This window comes from Neomonachus schauinslandi, chromosome 7, assembly GCF_002201575.2.
Source record: "Neomonachus schauinslandi chromosome 7, ASM220157v2, whole genome shotgun sequence".
NCBI lineage: Eukaryota > Metazoa > Chordata > Mammalia > Carnivora > Phocidae > Neomonachus > Neomonachus schauinslandi.
The window spans coordinates 120443470-120456005 of record NC_058409.1 but is presented as its reverse complement, the minus strand read 5'-3'; the positions used below and the strand labels follow the sequence as shown (position 1 = coordinate 120456005).

The 12536-nt window shown below is 34.0% G+C and overlaps 1 protein-coding gene across 1 annotated transcript in view; it reads right to left on the bottom strand.

Moving 5' to 3' along the window:
* Nucleotides 1-12536, bottom strand: part of RICTOR (RPTOR independent companion of MTOR complex 2) — a 126520-nt gene that overhangs the window by 29012 nt on the left and 84972 nt on the right. Inside the window, exons 13-25 of the mRNA XM_044917164.1 lie at nt 11610-11700; nt 11434-11500; nt 11217-11297; nt 8902-9002; nt 6759-6924; nt 6349-6450; nt 6186-6232; nt 4600-4735; nt 4005-4204; nt 3432-3558; nt 2688-2852; nt 2406-2482; nt 1849-1927 (exon numbers count right to left, since the gene is read on the bottom strand). Of these exons, the coding sequence (XP_044773099.1) occupies nt 1849-1927; nt 2406-2482; nt 2688-2852; nt 3432-3558; nt 4005-4204; nt 4600-4735; nt 6186-6232; nt 6349-6450; nt 6759-6924; nt 8902-9002; nt 11217-11297; nt 11434-11500; nt 11610-11700 (1439 nt within the window). The remainder of the gene's footprint in view (nt 1-1848; nt 1928-2405; nt 2483-2687; nt 2853-3431; nt 3559-4004; nt 4205-4599; nt 4736-6185; nt 6233-6348; nt 6451-6758; nt 6925-8901; nt 9003-11216; nt 11298-11433; nt 11501-11609; nt 11701-12536) is intronic.

Here is a 12536-nt window from a genome sequence, read left to right as displayed (position 1 = left end):
GGACCCCAGGATCACGACCCGAACAGAAGGCAGATGCTTAACCACCTGAGCCACCCAGGCGCCCCTGTAATCACAATCTCTTTATGGTGATCCACTGCATGCTCAGTCAATGGTATCAGAAACTTTAAGAGTCAAGATGGACTCTTCATTCATTATATCCAATCTGTCCACACCTCCTGTCCATCTTATTTCAAAGATGCCCAGAAAATGTGTCCCTGCCTATCCAATCTCAGCACCATTGAAGTTCACATTCTTATCAATTCTTGCTTCTTAACTGGTCTCAATATTCCTAGGCTTCACCTTTGATGACCAAATATCCATTCCTACACTCTGACCTGTCATGTTTCTAAAGCACAGCTCTGATTATGACTAGTCTTTGAACACCTATCATTCCCCCACTTCCGATAAAATTGAAATCCCTTAATGACATAATGTGGTTTATAACGCCTTCTATAATCTAGTTCTAACTTACCATTCTAGCCTCATCCTGCCACTCCTCACTTATCCTAGCCCCAACTACACTGGAATATAGCTTTCTTCACAAGTCTGAAGTTCCAATAATCTATACAGATTTATTATTCTGCACCCTCAGCCTTGAATACCCTTCTTCCAACTTATTTACTTACTCCTCAAGACTATTTCAAATATCATATCCTTTCCTGATCACACCTAACATTTCTTTTGCTAATTCTAATCCCTAAGGTAGAATCATTAACCCTTCCTTTGTGTTTCTTTATACACTGCACATGCCTTTGTTATAGTAGTTACATTTTGTACCTACTATGTGAAAGTACTGTACCAGATATGCTAAGCAACTTACTAATATTATAATTTGTATAATAAGGTGACCGATTTTACCATGGTAATTTAAGTAACTTCTATTTATGAAATAAAACTATTACATCTTATTTCAAGTCTCCAATTCATTAATTATTGAAAGATTTCATGCCTAAATTATGTTTTTGTTTTTAAAGATTTTATTTATTTGACAGAGAGAGAGAGAGAGAGAGAGAGAGCAAGCACAAACAGGGGGAGCAGCAGAGGGAGAAGCAGGCTCCCCATCGAGCAGGGAGCCGGACGTGGGGCTCGATACCAGGACCCTAGGATCATGACCTGAGCTGAAGGCAGACGTTAACCGACTGAGCCACCCAGACACTGCCTAAAGTATGTTTTATCGTTACAGTATTTTTAAAAGGTGAGAATTTCTTGTGAAATATGGTTCAGTATAGACAATATCATGATTGAAATGATGAAGAACCCAAGAATTATTTACATTAGAATTGATTACCCATGGGTTTCTAAGATGCTTTGACAATTTATAATGCTTCAAACAAAATAAAATCACAGAGATGACCAACTAAAGAAAAGCTAGGAAGTTAACTAATAACAAGAAGTTTGTTCTCAGGTTTATGTCAAGAAGCATCCTAAAAATAAAGTTTAAAATATTTTATCTGCTTGGTACAGTTGTTTTACAATCTTCCTTCATTCAGGAAAATTGTTTTAGTTACAGCTTAAAAGGGCTATCATAAGGGACCCAAGAATAAGAATAAAAGAAATGATAGTAAACAGGGTTAATAAATTATACCAGTAGATTGTATCAATTAAACTGAAAGCAAAATTTCAATAGAATATACACAAAATCAATAGTTTGCTCTAAAATAATGTGGTTTAAAAAATGGATAAATATAAACACAAATAAATACATAGGATTTAAGACTGGACTTCATATGAATGTTTAAATATTTGACCTCTTTAGCTTCAAGACACCAATATAAAAAATCCTCTAAATTCATAGATCTATTTCCTAAGATAAAAACATAAACTGAAGCTTACGCAACAGAAAGTTACCTTGTGCCATTTTTCCAATTGTTTTGCTACATAACCCCTTTCATTCAGATAGGAAAATCCTTTTGGAATGGAAAGAAATCTGTAAATTAAAACAAACAATAGTTTAACACAGAGTCTGACCACAACTGTTTAAGGAGTTAAACTATCTTAAGCAATACTATGTTTAAAGAGCTTAAAGACTTTAGGAATAGCTTCTTCCTGAGAGTAAAAGGTCAACTATTATTTACTGTAATTTCAAATACAAATAAATTTTCATAATCTTGCAAAAACACATGAATCCAATCACAGTAAAGAAAATGTCATGAAAATCATAAGGACACACAGAAATGTAAAGGAAACATTAAGGAAAACAATGAAAAACAATGAAACAACATTAAGGAAAACAATGAGTTTCAGTATTAAAGGATATCTAAGATTCTAAAATAGACCTCTTTCAGAAGTTAACACTAAACTCTTTAAAGTGTTTCCTATTTGGATTTGAATCCAACTTTAAAACACACTGCTAAAGAGAACACAACAAAAAACACAACTATAAGAAAAATTTACTTAACATTTACCTCAGGAGGAGAAGCAAACCCTTGTCTCCAAGGTGGGATAAAGCTGGCTTCATCTGAATAAGAGCATGAAGATTGGCCTAAAAAAGGTAATTATTAGGCAAATTAACAATTGCAAAATGATAGTAAATTATGTTTCCAAAACATCTGTATTAAGTACATTATAATTTCACATAATTTTCTATTAAAATTGAGTACTTTAATAATTAAAATTAATTTAATAATTAAAATACTTAAATAAAAATTCATGTCTAAGTATTTTATTATAAAATAATAAACCTTCACCTTGTCTTCACATGCTTCATCAAGAATATCAAGAGCTTCAGAAGAAATAGTTTTGTTTTTATCATGTAGCTGGGTCACTAGTAATTCAATTCCCCAATTATTGAAGAATTCAACATTAGCTCTCAATAATACTCTTAAATGTTTTGTTGCATACAGCCTGCAGGCCTACAAAGATAAAGGAAAATATAAAAACAAACAAAAAAACCCCAAACTTCATGGATAGCCTATTTGGACTTTTTTGGGGGACAGTTTTGCTACTTGAAAATGGCAGAAAAACTGGAATTGAGGGTCTAGCCCCTGATACATTTTCTTAGTACTAGTAAATATTTCTGTTTCAATCTAGTTGCTTCTTCCCCTTCATAGAAAGATATGGGTACTGTATACAGTTCCTTGGAGGAACTACTTTTATTTTTATTTTTTTTAAAGATTTTATTTGACAGAGAGAGAGAGCAGGAGAGCACAGGCAGGGGGAGCAGCAGAGGGAGAGGGAGAAGCAGGCCTCCCGCTGAGCAGGGAGCCTGATGCAGGGTTCGATCCCAGGACCCTGGGATCATGACCTGAGCCGAAGGCAGACGCTTAACCGAATGAACCACCAGGAGCCCCATGGAATAACTACTGTTTTAGAGTAAACTCAAATTCCATCCCATATTCTTAGAATTAATAATTAATTTTGCTTGGCTAAATTTTATGAAGTATTGAACTAACTGGCTATAAAAAATATAGTTTTGTTGATGTTATACTCACATCAGTGGCTGCTGTAAGAATTTTGGAAAGGATGACTCTCGCCAATCCATCTCTGCTGTAGTCCAAGCTAGAAACAGTCAGTTTCAGTAAGTGATCTTGGTTTTTCAAGGAACAGAGATTAAGGAGACTAAAAAGAAAAAAAAGAAAAAAGAAACAAAAAGGATGAAAATATAAACAAGCATTTCTTAAGATTTTATTTATTTATTTGAGAGAGAGAATGAGAGAGACAGAGAGCACATGAGAGGGGGGAGGGTCAGAGGGAGAAGCAGGCTCCCTGCCGAGCAGGGAGCCCGATGTGGGACTCGATCCTGGGACTCCAGGATCATGACCTGAGCCGAAGGCAGTCACTTAACCAACTGAGCCACCCAGGCGCCCTAAACAAGCATTTCTGAAAGAAAGCATTTAGTGACAAATATCACATAAAAAAGAGTCACAAAGCCATCAAGATAACTAATTTTTTTGTATTTTAATAAAATTTACCAAATACATGTACACAGAATAAAAAGCATACCATTTCAGACTACATTAAAAATAAAGTTCAGGAATATACTGAGACAACCTAGGGATACTTACCATTGAAATACGCTGCATTTTTCCAGCATTTTGACTCCATGAGGGTGGCAAGAAAGTGTTCCAATAAATAAAAAATAGTGTTGACTAAGGGTAGTCAATAAACCATTATTTTGAAGACTTCTTTCAGGTTTCATGCCAGATGAGGCATTGAGCCACTGAACAATATCTTTTACTAGATCTTCTAAGTATCCTTGCCCATCCTATAAGCAAATACATTGTAGTATTACTGGAAAAGCACTTAGTGACTATAATTAGAAAATTAACTTTAATCAAATCCAAAAAACGTAATGATAATGATGAAATTACTAATAACAGATACCAATCACTGAGTATGTTCTTCTAAATCTCATTCAACACAATGCTGCATGAAGATTATATTATCTTCCATTTTACAAAGAGAAAAACAGGTCTTCTATAAGGCACATACGTTGTCCAAAGTCACATAACTAGCTAGTGACAAGAGTTAGGATTCAAATCTAGGTTTGGGCTCACTCCCTATGTTTCTAAATACAACTATGCATACTCAGAAATAAAAGGAAGGGGGCAAGTTCAATGAGAAACATATGCTCTGGAAAATATTCAAAGTGCTTATTACCTCTTCGGACTCAAGAAGAAATTCTGTAAATTGGCAACCCACAACTGTGAGCTGCTTGGACTTGGCAAAATCCAGATCCAGGTTGGCATATAATTTACTGCTGGGCTTGTAAAAGTAAAGTAGTCTTCGTACAAACCTAAGAGCAAAATAAAATTAGCAACAAAGTAAGAAATCAAAATTACTTTAAAATCTTAACCATAGCTTAAGATATATAATATGGTTTTGAATGTTTTGGATTTAAGCCATTGGAGTAAATGGCAAGGAATAAACACATCTGGTACATTACACACACACACACACACACACACACACGCATGCAAAAACAACAAAATACCAAAAATCAATAAAACACCTTAATTGTCAAGAATAGCTTGTGAAATAAGAACTTTATGGTGAGATGCCTGAAAGAAATGGTAGAGAACAAAGATACTAGCTGGAAAAATGCAGATATACAACATAGCCAGAATTAAGTTTGGATAAACATGAAGACACCTGAACATAAATTTTCTTTTACTGTATTTTGTGATAATCTTTGTCCCATGACTCTATACAATAATCCTATACTGGATAATTGTAAGCAAAATAAATCATACTACAATTCTGTCCGTTTTTCACAATTAGGCAAAAAGCCAAGCACAAAAGCTGCAGGTAAAATTTAGGCAACTGAATTCATGAGTACTGAACACAATTTATATTTCAATGTTATAGCTTTCAACATTATGGGCTAAGCTTCCACTTAACTTAGTTCAGTTTAATTTCATGCACTACAATCCAATCCAATAATGGTGCCAATTCTAGGATGTGGAGAAACAAAGTTGAATGAGACTTCATCTCTGTTTTCAAGCAGTATGAAAAGTTGATGCTATGCTTCTTTATTCCAGTTTAACTTTATATATGTTCCGTATAAACTTAATACAGATATTAAGTTAAATACCATGAGTAGATGAATACAACCAAATAATAATGTTAAGGACATAAAATTTTTCAGAAACATGAAGGCCCTCTTATTGAATGAGATCAGTACTGGTAGTGGATTAGTCTAAACTCAGGATGAGGAAAAATGCACTGGGGTACTAGAGAACTACACAGTAGCTTGAAGTACTGTGTATGCCATGAACCTCTGTACGTTTTATGAAAGGTATGGAGAACATCAACTTGGTTAAGGGAAATGTAAAGAGGAGGAAAAATGGCTAACCCTCCAAAGTCAGATGTAAATGCAAGTAGAAGTAGAATAGTAAAAATGGCCATCATTTTGGGAGGGAAACACTATGTCCTTATTATGTCATCCTCATACCTCAGGGCTAAGATTACAACATGGTTGACATTACCCCAATTTGAGAAACTTTTATCTGAATTACTTCATTTGTTCCAAACTAAAACCAGAATATAGATAACTAGGAAAAGAATTAGCGGATGCTTTTAGGTTATAAGAGTATACACAAAAATGTATACATGTACCTACTGAATACTATTAAAATGTTATGCATGTATCTTTAAAATACCAATTATTACTTTTCACAGGTATTAGGCATAATATAATTCAAATCTAAGTTTTTCAATTTAAATGCAAAACAGTTGTTACGTACCTGTGCAACTGTTCATCTTTATAGTTTCTTAGATTTACATTTGGCCACTAGAAAAACATAATATGTTATATCATATATGTATTTATCAATTCCCAAAATATAATTATGATGAATTACAATGAATAATAAAATGAAGCCATAACCAAGAAGTATCTTTTCATACCTTAAGAATGGTCCCTATAAGATTCCAATTCCATTCAAGATTCTCTTTATGTTGAAGGACTTGGCTATCTCTAAGGTTCATTAAAAGAGCTTCCTCTGTATCCTAAAATCATCAGAAAGTAATAAGGAAAATTAAGGCAAATTATCTTCACATTCAGAAAACTAAGTTCAAATTTTAAAAATACAAAGAAAGATTTTTCATTTAAGGATGAATTAGCAAGGCTTTTTAACTTTAACAAGTTATAAAAACATAGCTCTAAACTGCCTAGTCATTGTAAAACTAGAAAGCCATCTGAAAATCCATAAGCATGAATAATAAAACTGCTAACTCAAACATGTAGATGCATATTAAAATCCATCAGTTAAAAATTAGGAAACTAAGTTAAAAATTGTGACGTTTCATGTCAGTACCTTAAGAACAAATATATCTTTCTGAACTCGGAGATACTGATCCCGTTTCTGGTGGGTTGCAATTGCTTTCTGAATAATGTGATCTAAATGAAGGCTGTAAGGTTTAGGTCCTCGTTTCTTCATTTCATGGAAGCGTTTTAAACAATTCAAGGCTGCACTGGCTCGCCTAATTAAAAAAAACTGAATTAATTCTGTAGCAAAGCTAGCACAATTTTAAAGAGATCACTTTGGTAAATTACTCCAGTAAAATATATAAATTCAAGGCTAGAGATTGCTACTAAAAAGTAAATTATTTAATCAAATTTGGAACCACAAAGGAAAAAAAAATCAAGAACACTGCTGATTTGTATGAAGAAACACTAATTATGTAGACCCAACTAAATATGTATTTACTAATCTTGTCTTCTGTGGTGGTGGGCACTTTTTGTATACTGGTTTTAAGAACTCCCAGAAAGTCAGAAACCTAGTTTTCTCTATTTTCTTATAGAAGTTTAAAAACTTGTTTTTCACATTTAAATCCTTAAACCAGCTGAAACCGATTTTTGTTTATGATATAAGGCTGGCATATTTCATTTCCCCCCCCACCATATGGATAACTGATTCCAGTATCAATTTGTACAGTCTCTATTTTCCCCCACTGATCTGCAACTGTTAATGTATCCTTTTAAAACTTATTTTTAATTCCTTGTTCGTGGTCCATAAAAGCACAGTTTTCAACAATCTGGTAGCAATCAAGTCTCAACTCCAGAACTTCTGGTAAAAACAAATCAGATTTAAAATTTTAAAACCTTGAGATGCTCTCATATTGGCAAGTACTGAAAGTAAAGAGAGCTTGCTGAGCTAAAAAAACAAAACCAAAAAACCATTATAAGATTATTATTGCTGAAATTTTGAAGGTAAATTTGAATTCTTGATGAACCCTGAAATTCATGGCCATAATCTGACCCAGAGAGGTTAGGTCTACCAGGCTTTGGGAAATCCATTTTTCCATCATGAAACTACTAAAATAAAAACTAAAAGGGGACCTGGCTGGCTTAGTCAGTAGGGCATGCAGCTCTTGATCTCAGGGTTGTCAGTCTGAGCCGCACACTGAATATAGAGATAGGTTGCTTAAATAAATAAACTTAAAAAAAAAAAAAAGCTGAAAGCTATCATTACTAATGGAAGCCTAGAGTTAGAACTGAGATAATCCCTAGTAACTCTTGGTTTCGAATACAACTTCATTCTATTAAATAATAGTATATTTAATGGTAGAGTTAGAATTAATAGAATATTATTTACTTACAGTGAGGCCCATATGTGTACTTCTGAATTAATAAAGCTAACTAAACTTTTAAGAAATGTATACCTGTCAATAAAAAATCAGTTCAGTAGCTAATGAACTACATTTCACTAATATTACCAAAAAGAAGTCCAAATATAAATTTCTTTGATTATAATAGTTAGAATTTAAAAAAGAAAAAAAAAAAAAAAAAGGAAGGAAGGAAAGGAAAAAAACACCCTGGCTTAGACATAATCTTAACCAAATGAAAAAGATTCCTATGAGGGTTTTCCAATCAAGCTTCTCCATCTTTACCTTGTAAATTATATTTTATTATTAGTACTGAAATTCCAGCAGACCTACAGCTGTATTACCATTCCTTTGTTTATAAATTCTGTTTGCAATATCTCCTTCAGATTTAAGAGGTTAGCTTACTTCAATGCCTATAGTATGGGTTACTAAATTCTAAAATTTTTAATCACACATACAAAAGAATACATTGCTACTTTGTGCTTTATTAACTTGAAATAGTTTAGACACTAAAAAGCCTGAGTTGCTACTCAAAACATAAAATAGTCCAAAAAATTCTCAAACAACATTTTTAATGATGTGGTAGAAAGTTTATGTCCTTGCCCAGAAAAATGCTAGAAAAACTTGATTTTTCTAAGCTATAATACTCTGTAGCCTATATTAAATAATACTATCAAATTCTCCTCTCCTCTGTAAGGCATCCCAAAAGAATTTCCAAAAAAAAAAAAAAAAAGAATTTCCAAGCATAATCTATACACACACACACACACAGAATTTTAAAAAGAAGAGAAGGTCATCAAAATGGGTATTAAATATACCAGGCACAGTCTTTGCTAGAGCTCTGATACTTACAGTCTCTTTTCCTTGGGGATATCAAAAGATGCAGCCATATTCATTAGGGTTGGTAGGCAGTGTAAATGATGGCTATGTGAATGAGGAAGAATTGTATTTGCCTAAAATGAAACATAATATTTTTTAAGAGTTGACAAATAGAAATATTTTGTTATAGATTATCCATAGATAAAATATTAAAGGTTTTACTCATGAAATGAACTTAATGATTCCCTTTCCAATACAAACTTATTTATAATTTATCTTACCTACTTTCAACAAGGATGAGACAGAATGAATGATGAGACATATTACATTAATAAAACTCTGAATTTTACAGATCCTTTATTATAACATTAAATTATAATTTAAGTGGTAACTTAAAATTAATTTAATTACAATTAAACTCAATTCTTAAATGATCTCAAAGGATTACATATCAAAACTTAGATCCAGTGCTATAATGTTACATTAATCCTGCTTTCCAAGCAAAATCCACCACTCAATCTGCTTTCTACCAATGAAGATAAGTAAATTAATTAAATGTGGAAGCCAGAAAATGAAAGCATAATAAGCAATGAACTAATACCACTATACTCAAAATGACCAGCTTTTATATTTCAAGGGAGTCAAGAATTCTGGTCATGGAGGAAGGGAAAAATGAAATTTATAAAAAAGATTACTTCATAAAGAGCAAATAATTCTAGATATTGATAACCTTACAGGAAATGATATATCAAGAATTAAAATAAAAGGGACGCCTGGGGTGGCTCAGTCGGTTAAACGTCTACGTTCAGCTCAGGTCGTGATCCCAGGGTCCTAGAATTGAGTCCCATATCGGGCTCCTTGCTTGGCAAAGAGCCTGCTTCTCCCTCTGCTTGTGCTTGCACGCACGCATGCGCTCTGACAAGTAAATAAAAATCTTAAAAAAAATTAATTCATTAAAAAAAAAAATCAGATCTGAAGGGATGCCTGGGTGGCTCAGTCGGTTAAGCATCTGTCTGCCTTCGGCTCAGGTCATGATCCTACGGTCCTGGGATCAAGTCCTGCATTGGGCTCCTTGCTCAGTGGGGAGCCTGCTTCTCCCTCTGCGTGCCTCTCCCCCTCCTTGTGCCCTCTTCCTCTCTCTGACCAAATAAATAAAATCTTTAAAAAAAAAAATCAGATCTGAAAATCTGCAGTATTACTTAATTCTTCCATGGATGGACTGAAGGAGAACAGAGGATATGGCTAAATAATTCAATGGTAAACAAGACAGTTATCATTAAACTCTGTTTAATTCTCTTTACCTCACTGAGACCAGCTGTTATGTGGAAAAACAAAACAAAACAAAACAAAATAGTAGGGGTGGGGAGGCTGAAACAACAAAAAGTACTCTGCCAGTAAGAGAAAATCATAATTTTAAAAGATCTGCCACCAGGTTATTTCTTCCTTAATCAGTTAAAATGGTTTTTATTTAGTATTCTATTAGCGAACAGGTGATCTAGAAATAGGAATTCTATCCTGCAATCAGTTCTCCCATTGCTTGATTTGTTGGGAGTAGAGAATGGTCGGATCACTTTCTTAGCTCCTTGTTTCCAGAAGTTACTGATGTCATAAAATCAAGGCAAACCCCCCAAAAACAAAAAAACGAAAAAAAAAACAAAACAAAAAGAACTCACCTTCTAAACCTCAACTCACAAGTTTGCAGAGAATGTTTTCAAACAAGGGAGTTAAACTTCCAATTTTTTTCAGTTTTCTAAAATTCAGGCACTGATTGCCGTATCAATTCCACTGCTACCTGACTGAATATCTAGTTTTGTAATTTCTTGCTTATTAGGCAGCAGGTCTTTCTGAGATATATTAAGATTTATAGGACTCAAAACGTCAACATAAAAGTGAGTATAAAAATATTCAGTACTTTTTAATTTTTACATGTTCCATTTATAAAACTAGCTATACCATATATACGCACATACTATCTATATATATATGTATAGATAGATACAAGGCATCAAGGGCTCTTTGCAATACAAACACTCAAAAAAAAGCAAATTTACTTTTTTTTTTTTTTTTAAGATTTTATTTATTTATTTGACAGAGAGAGACACAGTGAGAGAGGGAACACAAGCAGGGGGAGTGGGAGAGGGAGAAGTGGGCTTCCCGCAGAGCAGGGAGCCCGATGCGGGGCTCGATCCCAGGACCCTGGGATCACGACCTGAGCTGAAGGCAGACACTTAACGACTGAGCCACCCAGGCGCCCCGCAAATTTACTTTTTGAGATACTACAAAGTAACATTATTTTATAAATTAAAACATTAATGGTATGAAACATAATCAGAAGTTGCTCAACTTACCATATGTAAAAGCTCTCCTAAAAGGATGGTAGCTCTAACTGAGATATGGTCATCACTGTTTGTTATCACTTCAACCAAACCCTTTGAAAATAAAAAGAAAATATTATTGTTGCAAAACAGTAAGTAGGAAAACATTTACGCATCATATATGCTTGTTGCTCTGAAAGAACTTTGTCAGAGAAAATTAAAAAAATAAAATAAGGTTTATAAGTCTTACCTCTAGAAGTCCATTACGAATAAATGCAGAGAGTATCAGTGCCAAATAATTATCCATGAGGTCTGGCCTAGAAATAAACACAGTACAGAAAAAGTTTAGATAGTGTTCAATATGTTACATAATTTAACATAAAAACAGCAATTGTAATAAATTTGAACTATTCCTCTAAATCCTACCTGGATCTGGCACGATGAGGAAGAATAGTTTTTGCCTCAGCTGCTACAAAGCCATCTGAAAGTCTCCAACTGTCTTGGAATCTGCCTGGATCTAAAATAGTTAAAATTAGGTAGTTAGAAGAAAATGAGAAATCACTAAAACACATCAGTTACCATCAGCTAGTCAGGCTATAAATAATGTTGTAAAATGTTGGTTAAAAAAACAGACTGAGGGGCGCCTAGGTGGCTAAGTCGGTTTAAGTGTCCGACTGCTGATTTTGGCTCAGGTCATGATCTAGGGGTTGTGGGACTGAGCCCCACATAGGGCTCCTGGCTTAGCAGGGTGTCTGCTGGAGATTCTCTCTCTCCCTCTGCACTGCCCCTACCCCCGCTAAAAAAAATAAATAAATCTTAAAACAATGTTTACAAAAAAGACTAAAAAGGCATACAGAAAATAAATGATTTACTGATGTACACAGATCTAAACTTCTTTCATTTTGGGACTTAGGAGTCATTGGCTAAAATAAAATTACAGCGAGAATTAGATAATCTAATTTCTTTCTTTGTCCGTTTTTCTACTAATTTCACAGCTCATTTGCAATACCTAGGTGATGATATGAGGTTTTACTTTTATATTAATTTAATGCTATGATGATGCAGTAAGAAAATGGTATGCAGCCATCAAAGAAAACGAAATCTTGCCATTTGCAATGACGTGGATGGAACTAGAGGGTATTATGCTGAGCGAAATAAGTCAATCAGAGAAAGACATGTATCATATGATCTCACTGATATGAGGAATTCTTAATCTCAGGAAACAAACTGAGGGCTGCTGGAGTGGTAGGAGGTAGGAGGGATGGGGTGGCTGGGTGATAGACATTGGGGAGGGTATGTGCTATGATGAGCGCTGTGAATTGTGTAAGACTGATGAATCACAGACCTGTACCT